The sequence below is a fragment of the Parasteatoda tepidariorum genome, chromosome 9, assembly GCF_982258835.1.
Source record: "Parasteatoda tepidariorum strain Cologne lab strain chromosome 9, Ptep-v5.0, whole genome shotgun sequence".
Lineage (NCBI taxonomy): Eukaryota > Metazoa > Arthropoda > Arachnida > Araneae > Theridiidae > Parasteatoda > Parasteatoda tepidariorum.
This window is the reverse complement of record NC_141763.1, coordinates 80,044,894-80,057,842: the sequence shown is the minus strand read 5'-3', so window position 1 is coordinate 80,057,842 and position 12,949 is coordinate 80,044,894. Positions and strand designations below refer to the sequence as shown.

At 28.2% G+C, this 12,949-nt stretch overlaps 1 protein-coding gene and 1 long non-coding RNA gene across 4 annotated transcripts in view; both read right to left on the bottom strand.

Annotated features, from left to right (window-relative positions):
* The window catches only part of LOC107439826 (uncharacterized), a 471,331-nt gene that overhangs the window by 314,212 nt on the left and 144,170 nt on the right, over positions 1-12,949 (bottom strand). The gene's annotated exons all lie outside the window — the stretch shown is intronic.
* LOC107439823 (NPC intracellular cholesterol transporter 1) overlaps positions 1-12,949 on the bottom strand; it is a 74,601-nt gene that overhangs the window by 45,004 nt on the left and 16,648 nt on the right. For all 3 annotated transcript variants that reach the window (XM_016052538.3, XM_016052540.3, XM_016052541.3), the window contains exons 2-5: positions 6,370-6,514; positions 4,304-4,538; positions 2,134-2,379; positions 1,217-1,449 (exon numbers count right to left, since the gene is read on the bottom strand). In XM_016052538.3, coding sequence (XP_015908024.1) covers positions 1,217-1,449; positions 2,134-2,379; positions 4,304-4,538; positions 6,370-6,514 — 859 coding nt within the window. The remainder of the gene's footprint in view (positions 1-1,216; positions 1,450-2,133; positions 2,380-4,303; positions 4,539-6,369; positions 6,515-12,949) is intronic.

Genomic DNA, 12,949 nt, shown 5'->3' with positions numbered 1-12,949 from the left:
AAAATTCTTAATTTATAAAAATAAAATCAATAAAATTCAACAACATTTTCAAAAACTTTACATAATCACGATAAAATAACTAGGTTTTGATAAATATTGCAGAGAAAATTGTGAAAATTACGCATTTTTTCTAATTTAGAACGACAATCGACACAGCGAAAAAAATCTTATTTTAAAGGATAGAAAATTAAGCACTTTTTAGAAACTCCGTATAAAAAAAGCACCTTTAAGGGCTTGTAAAAAACATCAATCAAAAATAAGCACGTTTAAGCACTTTTTAAAAATGCCACACACTCTGTTTAAGATTACTATTAAGTCCTGTACAAATGTTTAGATACATAAATATACTTGTGTGCATAAAAGCCAATAATGTTATTTTGTTACTGTTACATTGCTGTTACACACTGACAACTTTTGAGTTTCTGTTCACATACATCATATCACTGATCATGATTTTTTTTAATGGATTATTGTATTTATAGTTAATTATTTCATTGCCAAATTTGTTGTCTGGTAACTCCACTAGCTAGCAATGAGCTTTTATTTTGTCTCTTGTTACAGAAGATGTTGATTCCGAAACATTTTTTTGATGAAAGTACATCAGAGAGTAACAGCATTTTCGCAGTTTATTGTTTCACCCATTAACTACTTCACTAATTTAACGAATTTTCACAAAAATTTCACACAAATTGATTTTATGCAAGGGAAAGCAATTGTGCTTCATTAAGATGAGATTCACAGTAAAGAGTTAAGTTTAAATTTGTATTATTGCTTTTAAAACATTCAATACACAAGTTTAAAATTTCCACTTATAATAATTTCATGAAAACAAAAATATTAAAAAAAAAAAAAAAAACATGGACCTTAGTAGAGACTTACTATTAAATTTCAATACCAGACCTACAAATGTTTACAAACATGAAAAAGCCAACTTTATTAATATATATATATATATATATATATATATATGGATGAAAAATGATTCATCCTGCATCTAATTTATTATTTATAATACATGCAATTTTCAAAAATATTTTGTGAATCTGTGACTTAAAACTAATTCATAAATCTTTTTCAAAAATTCATTTTCATTTTCACATACCAAGCATTCTCACAAGAAGTCTAAATTAAAACTAAAATTTACCTTCTAATAAAGAAAATACAATAGAAATGCATTAGACAATAACAAAATAAGTTACCATGAAGTAGAACTTACAACGCAAAGATTTTCTAGACTGCACTTTGAAATAGAAAAACCCTAAAAGAAGGGTCGCGGAAACTACACAAAAAACTATCAGGCACAAAACTGAAATTCCGTCATGATGCAACAACATGAATGGTTTCTCTTCAGCAGGCAATGGTTTAGGAGAAGCCATGTTAAGTTGGCAAGCTTCTTCACAATCTAAGCAAGTACAAGTTTCAGCTCCAGGATATGGACTCTCAGCACATCTGCAGAAAGTTTAAACAAATATTAGATTATATTCAAATAAAGATCAATATTTTTAAACTCAAAAATAAAGAAAGAAAATTATTATTATTTTTTTTGTCTTATACTCCCGCTGCCAGGATTATAGGGAAAAATTTAACACATTGCCTTTTTATTAAAAAAAAAAGTTTTTTTACAGGCTTTAGACATAGTTACAAAATCTTTTGGGGGGAAATTTCACACATTTTGAGTAAGATTGCAGTATTGCTGGATAACTTACTATATACAACAAGCTCATTTTACTCATCTGCCAAGATGCTTAGTTTTAAGTCGTTATACATATTTAATAATGACAATATTGACCACAGCATAGAGTTTTCATTGTTGTATGCAAAACAGACTTCATAAAATTTTGATATTTACTGAGTTACAGTAAATAAATATTTATATGTAGAATTACAATTCAGTAAAGAGCAGTTCAATCACAATTTTCAAAGTTCAATTCAAAATAGTTCAGAAGATTTTTCTAAGTATGGAAAGAAATGTTTCATTTTTGTATTAACAAAAATAAAAAAAAATTTTTAATTACATAATAATCAAAAAATTTGAAGAAAAAAAACTAATAATAAAGCTACAAAATTTGTTTTAAAAAAAATTAAGCGATATAAAACACTACACACTTAATACATAATAATAGAATTACTTACGAGGTAGTGGATTCATTCATTGGTGTAAATACTTTCCCATCAATTGTTACATGATTTTCTGTTGTAAGAACATAATTGATTTGGAAAGGACTGAACCCATTGTCATCAGGAGTTGAACCCATAAAACCGAGCCAACTCTCAGGAGTACAATCTCTTCCATGACTACCACACATCAAGTCTAATACTGTTGAACCTGGAGTTAAACCTTGAATATTTCGACAGCTACCAAACATTCCATAGGCATACCTACAGAGAAAAAATAACCACACTTACAGTTAATAAAAAAATTCTAATAGATTTTATGAAAGAAAAAGGTCTATGCATATTACTGCATAGTGCACACTATATAAATTATCACATATAGGGAATTTCAGTCAATTTTATTACGAATAAAGGGAAATAAAATACAAAACGTCCATAAATATCAACTAAGTTTAAATTTACAGCAATATTTTCCATCTAAGATTGACATTAGACAAATTTGAATATAAAAACTTTACTTTGATTTCAAAAATCACAATTCCTAAATAATTAATTTTTTTTAAAACTCCAGTATTAATTTCTCCCTTCCTAAAACAAATAGAATTGTTTTAAGAATTCTGATTCCTGATTTCCAGTAACTTATAGTGAGCATGGAAAAAATTTTTTTTTTATAAGGTGTAGTTAATGTGATATACATTAAAAACTATGAACAGTGATATTAAAACATGCCCCATAATCTCAAAACACTCACTTCCGATTAATAGGGGCCTTTAACATGTTATTCAGAGCAGTCTTCCATAAAACTAATTTCAAAGCTATACAATTTTACCTCTTACTCATTAGTTTTAATTCCCTTTACTCATTTTTTAAAAAAATGTTTTGCCTTTCTTGCTTGGAGTAAGAAAAATCTAACTGAAATAAAAAAATGTGCATAAAAATAGAAAACCTAATTTTGTTTATAAATTATGTGAAGCTATTACAATATCAGTGCAATATGACAATTTTTACTCAGTAGTTAACATCCAAATAGAGCAGAAAATCTTGTAAAAATAACATTCTAAGTTTAATCTTGTCTGAGTTAAACATATCTGTTTAAGTCAGACCCAATTTTCTTATGGAATTTTAAGTAATTCAGTTTACTCTCAATTAGCAGGAATAGGATTATGGTTATGAAGATTTAGATTAAGTTATGGTTTTATGTTTGAATAAACAGAGAGTTACTTGAATCCTTGTATAACATTGAAACTTTAATTAAATTATTAAAGTCTAATCACATAACAATTTTACATATTCTAGAATTTTTTGAAAAAGGTTCATTAAAATTTGCATAAATGTGATTTTTTTTTAAAAAATATTTCTTTATTAACTTCATTTCAGAAGCATCCAGGTGAATCGAGAATCTACAGGATAAAAAAATGGCACATTTTATTTTATGTGCATGTTTTTAATAACACACACAAACATTTCCACAAATATTCAAATAAAGATATTTAACTGATTAACACTAGAACAGTCGGATTTTGAACTTAGCTAAAAATCACCATTTGGGTTCAATTTGACCCTCATTGACCAGAAATTGGTGTCAAAAACAGTCATAAAACTTTAAAAATAAAAGTTCTTTTTACAGGGGCCAAAATGATCCCTTTTGGCTATTTTAGGTATTTCTGTAATTATTTATTTTAGTAATCAACAGAAAGGCATGAAATTTTGATACAGTATACTTTGAAACAATTCAGGAAAAATAAAAAATATGAGCTTCGAAAACTCACACGTATCTTCAAAAGTAATATAAGTAAAAAATTCAAAAAAAAAAAAAAAAAAAAAAAAAAAAAAAATCAAAATGACCCCAGCGGTACTTCTAGTGTTAACAATTAAATTATCAGTAAAACTTTTTAAATAGTTCTGTACATTTCAGTAAGTTTCACATGAATTATAATATAAAACAACTTTAATGAAATTTTATATTTGATTGTATCACTCAAATGTAATTACTCAAATATAAAAGAATGAACAGGCCTGCCAAAAAATTTAAAAGTTATTCTAATGATAAATAATTTTTTAAAGGCAAACAAAAGCTTGCATATTACATGGGCTTGATTATCTTAATGACTCATTGTAACATTGACTTTTAAGTTAAATAAAAAGAAATGTAGGCATGAAAAATAAAATTAGTTTAAACTATTCTTACGTTTTTGACATGTAATAGGTGATGCTTTCAATGACTAAATCATCTTCATCACTTTTGCCATATCTTTCGACCTTCAAAAACTCACTTTGTGATGGGGAGCAGGCAAACTGACAGAAGTTTTTCTTAAAATTAACTAAACAGGATGGGCAGCGACTTAGTCCTAGAGTTGCTGCTATTTCTAAATTATTCTTAAGTTGCGAAATTTGACTTGGACTGCAGCATAAATAATTTGTTTCTGAAAAGTAAGAAAATATACTTTTTTAGCACACAAAGAAAGTCTAACAAAACACATTAACATATATGTATCATATAAAGTTGAGATTAATTAGCCTGATTATAAAAGAAGTAATTCTAAAACTATTGTTACAAGTTTAGAGTAGACAAGAATTCCAGGAACACCCATAAGTAGAGACGCGGAGCTACAAAGTTTTCAAAAAGCAAAAAAAAAAAAACGCGAAAGCATGGGAAAATTTATATTACTCCAGATCCAGGAAAACACAACTCCTGAACACTATTGCTTCAGGTCCTTTCACACAAGACAATGTAATTGTTTTAACTAAAGTTAAAATTTGGTTTATGTTAAAAGTATATTATATTCTTATACAGTACAAGCAGTTTGAATCATGTTGCGTAAAAGTAAATTAATATTTTCTGAAAATAATAAAATAATATTTCACAAGTTCAATAGAAACAAGATGGGTTAGTTAGCTATAAAAAAACTTTAATGCCTGGACTTATAATTGAGTTTTCATATATTTACTACTTTCTATTTTAAACTAACGAGATAATAAAAGTTTGCTTTTCTCATTTGTTAAGCAAAATTGTAAAACATAAATAATATAGAAGTATTAAATGCCATGATCTGAAAATAGGCAATGTATCTTATATATTCTGAATTTCATTATTATTCTCTATTTTTGATTATTTTCTATTCTCCATTATTTCCTATTATTCTCTATTTTCTATTACTTCTATTATTATCCTTTATTTTATCATTATTCTGAATTTTATCATTATTATATTTATTCTCCGAATTTTAGCCTTATATCTTTTTAGAATTCTGACTTTTATATGAAACATTTAAATCTCAGATGGGACTTGGACATAAAGACCTACTAACGGTATTAGAATACAGATTAAAAGTTTTTAGTCTCAGACCTCTTAAAATGAGCCGGAGCTCAGCTCTAATGTTTAGACAAACTGCTTTTAGTGCACATGCAATAAAATTAAGCAATAGCTTCCAAAGTAAAAAATTTAAAAATTGGTTGACTTAAAAAATATAATCTTGCTTTCTCAGCAAAAACTAAAGAATTATATACATTTTTTCTTGCTAGATGAAAAGCACCCTCTAAGCTGTTTTAATTTAGACTAAATAGAGATTCAGTGTAAGAAAATGAAAGTCAAATCATAAATATATTTAATCCAATTTTTTTTTTAATGTTTCAAACAATTTTAAAATAACAAAAATCTTAGCCACATGTAGATTATAGAATAAACCTGAAGGTGCAAAGAGGTGCACAATGCCATATGCACCCAAAGGTGCATAGAGGTATGGTAATCTTGTTTTTGACCCTGGTATAAGGAAATTTTATAATACAATGAGAAATAAAAAATAAAAAAACATTGACTGGTAATTAATATCATAATTGGAATGGAAAAAAAAATTTGGTGATTTTTAGCTGATTGCAGTTTATTTAAAAGACAAATTTTAGTTTGTTGAAATGAATACAGCATTACATAACTCAAAACTGTAAATACCTTGGAAAAGAGAAAATGCTGGCACCAAAACTGTTTTATTTCTAGATTTTTACAACCACAAAATTTTTATGTATTTTTCCCAGGAAAACAAAAAGAAAAAAATTAAAGTAAGATTAATGTTGATAGGTCATAGTAAAATCTCGGATATTTAACTGACTCTGAAAAATAGCTAGATCAAAAAAATAAAAAGCTTTATTATTATTTTTTTAATTACTTTTTCTTGGAATTCTCAGTCGTGATAATTGTGACAACAGTTATTAAATTAAAGCATCATAAAGATTTGCAAAGCAATACAAGTATACACATACCCCGTAACATTTCTGGACAAATTTCTTTTAAAATTTCTAAAGATTCTTCATCATCTAATAATTTAGCTGTTCCATTATAGGAACAAGTTGCATCACCGAAATCATTTTCACCACAAAAGTCATTCATAACACAGTCTGATTGTACCTGAAAACCAAACAAGATAGGGAATAAATATAAAATTTAAACTTTAAAAATTTCACTTTAGAAAATTAATTCAAACACCAAAACAAGAGGAAAATATCATGAAATTAAAAGAATAAACATTTAAAGATAAAAATCATTACTAATTTTATCAACACTTTTCATAACATATGAGATCTCGAGAATGACAATCAGAAACAAAATTTACAGAAAAAATTTATTTACACTGGAATTTTATTTTAAATGAGAATATATGTCATTCATTTAATTCTAATTATAGGAGTAATATATTAAAAAAAAGAAGAAAAAATAATAATAAAATCATCAGGCATATGATGCTCTCGTTTAACACTAGGTATAATTTGGTCATCTGTTCAGCAACATTAAAGTCATAAAAATTAACTTATAATGGTGATTTTTTAATTTAAAATAAGTCTTCTGAAATTGCTTATTTAGAAGAAGTATAATGAGTCATTCCCTCATTTAAAATTGTCATATTTGCAGACTTTAAAAACATCAAAAACTAGAGCAGTTTTAATATTTTTTGTTTAAGTCTTAGTATCATTTACACTTATTCCAATTTTTAGTAACCAGCCAACTATGCATTCACAAAACAATTTTTGGTCTTATCTGACCGAAAATGAATTTTGATTTACATAAGTAATGGCTACCACAGCAGTGGAATTAAAAATGCTTTAGCTGCTCAAATTTAAACTAACTGAACAGGTTAATTGTAGTTTTTATGCATACGTATTTTTGTAAATAACTTTCCTTGTTTCTTGAAGATGGCAGATACCAAAATAATTAATCGGAAACGTGGAAGTATCCTAACTAAAATCACAAAACAAATCGAATTTATAAAAAGTGAGAATATCGAAAATAAGATTTTACTAGAATCGAAAGTAAACGCTCTTGAAATAATAAAAGTTTAATTAGAAGAATTACGTGTGGACTATTATCACATTGTACAAGATAACGAGCTTCAAGAAATTTATGATATATTATCAACAATTGAAAAAGGATTAGAGGTAAACTTTAAAAAATTAAAATTCTTTCTAAATCCTATAAAGAACACTGTTGTTGAAAATTATGAAAACAAGTCTAAAATTGTTGATATTATAAAAATCAAACTGCTTCATATACCTCTTCCAGGGGTCTGTTTAGAAGAAATTTGGGTCCGTTAACGGACCCTTCACAAAATATCTTTTCATAAAAACGGACCCTTCACAAAATATTTTAACTTAAAAACGGACCCTTTACAAAATGATTTTTCTTTTAATCGGACCCTTAAAAAATTTGTTTATCTTCATTATTGTTTTGTTAATCGAATAAACCCTTCCCAGGGGGGAAAACAAGAAAGATGGATGTAAACGAATTAAGTTTTGTCTTCGGCAGACGATTCTTCCATTATTCGTCGGAAATGAATATTCTGCGTTCTGCGTATAGGCTAAATACCAAATATTTGTAGGTTGCATCTCTAATTTAGAAGCAGCAATTGCTGTTTATTTTTGAAATTTTTTTTTATTTATTATAATTTTACAGTCCGGAGCATAATCTTGTATGTCTTTGCCATTTAAAAACTCCTTGAAAAAGTTTTTTGCAATAACCGGACCCTATTTTCACAAATTCGTAAAAGCGGACCTTGGTTGAAAGAATGTGAGTAATTTTTTCACAATTTCACGAAAAACGGACCTTTCACAAAATGTCTGGACAGACCCCTGCCTCTTCCCAAATTTCTGGTAATATGGAAGTTTGGCATAATTTTAAATCGCAATTCAATTAGTTGATTTCATCCAACTCACAACTAGATGAATAGCATAAATTATTTTATTTGCTATCTGCCGTGATTGGCAATGCAAAACAGATTCAAACAACAGAAAACACGTTTAAATCACTTTTTAAAGCACTTGAAGAACAGTATGGTCATAAACGATTGCTTGTCAACTGTCACATAAATTCAATTTTAAATCCCGAAAAAATAAATCATGAATCTGCTTTTGAATTACGCAACTTATTAGATCAAAAATATAAGAGCTAGAATTACAATTAGAACAATCAAGTTCTATTATTTTTATAAACATTGTTCTTCAAAAAATTGATATGGAGTCTCGAAAACTCTTCGAAATGTCCTTAACGACTTCTGAATTACCCCGATTGGGATAATTTAATTCTTAAAAAAACTATGTCAATTTTTGGAAAATTTACAAGGGGCAGTCTTTGCAAAATAAAACAAGTAACATTCATAAACCCAAACACTTTATGCTGAATTCAAACGATATTTCATCATACGCAATCAAAAACAAAAAAACTCATTCACATATTCATACATCATTACCTTGTGATATTTGTAATTTACAACTCCAACTTTATAAATGTAATTCCTTTCTTAAAATGAACTTTAATGAAAGATATAATATCGCCAAAGAAAAAAAGCTATGTTTAAAATGTCTTAATGGGAATTATTTGTTAAGCGAATACAGATCGAAATATCTATGCTCCACGTGCCATAAAAAAACATCATTCCTTTGTTCCAGAAACTTTTGAGTTAACTGACGTCGCTAATCCCAATAAAATTAATTATCTTTCTCTAAGTGAATCTGAATTGGAACTTTTCGAGAAATAAAGAGTCATCGGCACATGTAAAGGAAATTATCTCGCTTAATTACTTGGCATCTGCAAATAAAACTGTTGTTTTATCTACGGCTACTTTAAAGATTCGAAATACAGATAATTTTATTGAAGCACAAGCTTTTATAGATGTTTGCTCTATGGCAAATTTTGTAACATCTGACGTTGCAAAAAAATAAGGTCTCAAAGAAAGAAAAACATTAACTCCAGTTTCTGATATAAATGGAACATTAATCACATTAAATAATAAGATTTTTTCCACAATTTCGAATAAGGAAGGGAATTTCTGTTCGGAGTTGGAATTTATTTTTTGTTCCAAAAATTACAGATTTGACACCAACAACGCATATAAATGGTAAGGGACTAAAAATACCTTCCCATATTTCTTTGGAAGACATTAACTTTATGAAACCTGGAAAAATTGACATATTATTAGGTTCCGAATGTTTTTGCAGCTCAGAAAAACTTTTATTCCAAGAGACGGCTCTGGGATACATTGTAAATGGGGTAGTAGGAATGCCGTCCACTATACAACATTGCGGTTTAATTACAAACGACGATAAAATGGAGAAAAATTTGGAAAATTTTTGGGAAATCGAGAATATTGATATCTTTACTTCTCTCAGTAATGAAGAAGAATTTTGTGACGAACATTTCAAAAATACTAATTATAGAGATTTAGACGGTCGTTATGTCGTACTTTTAAACAATGAATAGAGTTTTAGCAGAAAAAAGACTAACTCAACTTTGGAATAGATTAACGCGATAATCGAACCTGTAGCCACTTTATATTGATTTTTTTAAAAGAATATAAAGATCTAAATCACATAGAAGTAGTTTCAGAATCTAATGAGAGAGGCTAGTAATTGTTACTATTTGCCTCAACATAGAGTTTACCGCCCAGGCAAAAATTCTACAAAGCTCCGCGTAGTTTTTAACGCATCAACTCTTACTATATCGGGCTTATCGTTGAATGATATTCTTTTGAAAGGAAAAATTCCACAGCAAGAGCTTAGTTTTCGTAAACATCCGTATGCTTTCACCGCAGACATTGAAAAAATGTAGTTTTCTTAAGTCTTTTCTTTAAAGCTTTTTCGATTACGCTTTTTTTCGTAAACATCAGTATGCTGTCACGGCAGACATTGAAAAAATGTACAGTGAATATGAATCGTTGTGAATATGAATTGTTGAGCTTAATCTTGTATCTATTCACAATTTAAAAACTTCTTGAAAAGGTTTTTAGCAATTTTTGCAATAACAGGACCCTGTTTGCACAAATTCACAAAAGCAGGACCCTAGTTGAAAGAATGTGACTTAAAGCTTATTTTATATTCACAAATTATGAGTAGTTTTTTCACAATTTTACAAAAACAGGACCTTTTACAAAATGCTTTATAGGACGGTTGATTGATAATTTCTTCATGAGTTCTTGACCCTTGTCTTGGATTTTAGGTTAAATTTTTAATTTTCGCTTTTTTTTTTTTTTTTTTTTAAATTTAAAACGATATCATAACTTGGCAGGTGGAAAATACAGAGGTCGCATTATTAGATAAGGAGAAATATAACTTGAAAATTTTGAGAAATTCTATGAAATTTTCCTCAAAATTTAAAGCAATAAAAAACGGCGATTTGTGATTTTGAGAGAGAAATTTAAAACTACGCTTTTGTCAGTTTTTTAGAATTAAGTCTTATTACAGTTTAAACTGATGGAAACCGATTTGGATGATTCTTATAATGTCAATTGTACAAAAACAAAAATATTTACCAAAAATTTCAACGCATTAAACATTTGCACTCACACACATATATGTTTACGTCAGAAGGAGATACCCCGCCCCGAACATATATTAAAATCAGGCCACTGCTCTTACCATATGAGAATTCCCATTTAAAATTAAATGAAAGAGACCAATCAATAATTGTAAAACTACGCAACTCCACCCTATAAGATTGGTTACTGCATTTGTTGAAAGTAAGAAAAAATGATCCCCTGAACTCATTTTCCATTAAAATTCGATAATGTAAAATTGTTTACTGAGTTTCTTTTTCAAGAAATGGCTTCATACCCAAAAAATTTGAAACAATGAATGCTGCGGGTAAGGCTACAAGCACGAACCATCAATACAATTAGTGAACGGTTCCTATGTTTGAAACTGTAGAATTCTGCGATTTTTACTGGCGTTAAATTAAATGAATGAGGAAAAACTGGATCCTACCACGTGATTTTTCAGCCAATAAAAATACTCCGACAGTAAAAATCTTTTCACCTGACATGTAATACTAATTTGAAATAATGGAATCGACAACAAAAGACAATCTCGAAAATAATTTTTTTTTAAATTTTAATTTTATTTTACTTTGCATGTCTTTTTTCTCTTCATTTTCATGCATTGTCATCCAATTCTGAACTATGTACCAAATTTGAAGTTTGTAGCTAGTCGGGAAGTTAGTTTAAAATTGATTACAAAATTCCACCCGGACAGACATACACGAAGGCAAGTTTATATAAACGTGGTAAAAAGATGTTTGAACGAAAAACCAAATTCTACAAATCAATTTTAAAATCCGTATTGTAATCGTAGAAAATGTGTTGTTTTGAATAGACACAAAAGTCAGTAAGTAATATCGAGACAAAAAAAACTAAAAATCAAGACATAATCTTTTTATCATGTAAAATCAAGACACATACGAACTTTGCTATAAGCACCTGGAACGTAAAATAGATACTAACCCTTATTTTACAGTATTGAACTTATGACAAACAAAAATATTTAAAAATATTAATAAATGATCCTTTGAAATATTTTTTTTTATTATTATTAATTATTTATTATTACGAGGGCTGATTTTCAAGTAAAGACCGTTTAAAAATAAAAAATTTAAAAAAAATTCAAGAAGCAAATTTATTTTCAAATTCTACATAAGTTTCTCTTTTTTTTTTCCAGCATAGTTTACAAGTTTGCTTAAACACTTAAACCTAGATTTAGAATACCCTCTTCATACAAACTTGCCGCCTGCTCCGTTAACCAAGCGGTCACGGCCATTTTCACGTATCCGTCATTGTTGTAGTGATTGCCACCAAAATGTTTGAAATATAGAAAAAGATGAAAAATCACTCAGCAAAAGGTCCAAGGGCTGGTCCAGAACTTCCCAACCAAAAGAGTTCAATAAAGCTGGGATCTGAGCAGCGGAGAGAGTCATTGCCATAGAATAGCAAAACATCGAAATTTTTCTCCGTCTGATGTGAATAGTAAGCATACAAAATTTAAACATATTGTTAATTTTCGATGACAATGAAACATGTAGTCTAAAATCACCAAAAATAAGCAAATCTAAAATTTGAAACACGCTTCCCCAGCAATTATATAAAAAAAAAAAAGGTTGTGCACACTTATTATACACAAGTTTATATTTAATTTTACAAGTCTTCATAGTATTTTTGTTTTTTTAATTAAGCGAAATTAAGGTCGAGCAGCGATTCTGCTAGGCTTTGTAAACAAAGGTTCCTTCCTTAAGTAGATTCCACTAGAATTAATTTTCATCAAGCATACTAAAAATTCTAACAGTGTTCTTTATTATGAAGGATTTGAATTTTTTTTTAAAATTTTGTTAACAAAATTCACCACTTAAAGAATAAACATAACAACCAGCTACAATCGCAATATGCACGCTGTTTAATTTTTAACAAAAACTTCAAAATCAAATTTATTGAGCCAGCGAGTTGGAATTGAAAAACGTCGTCGTATAAAACGCCATTTCGAGCTGCGCGAAAGTTGATTTCACCTATTAGGTTAATGATTTAATAAGTTT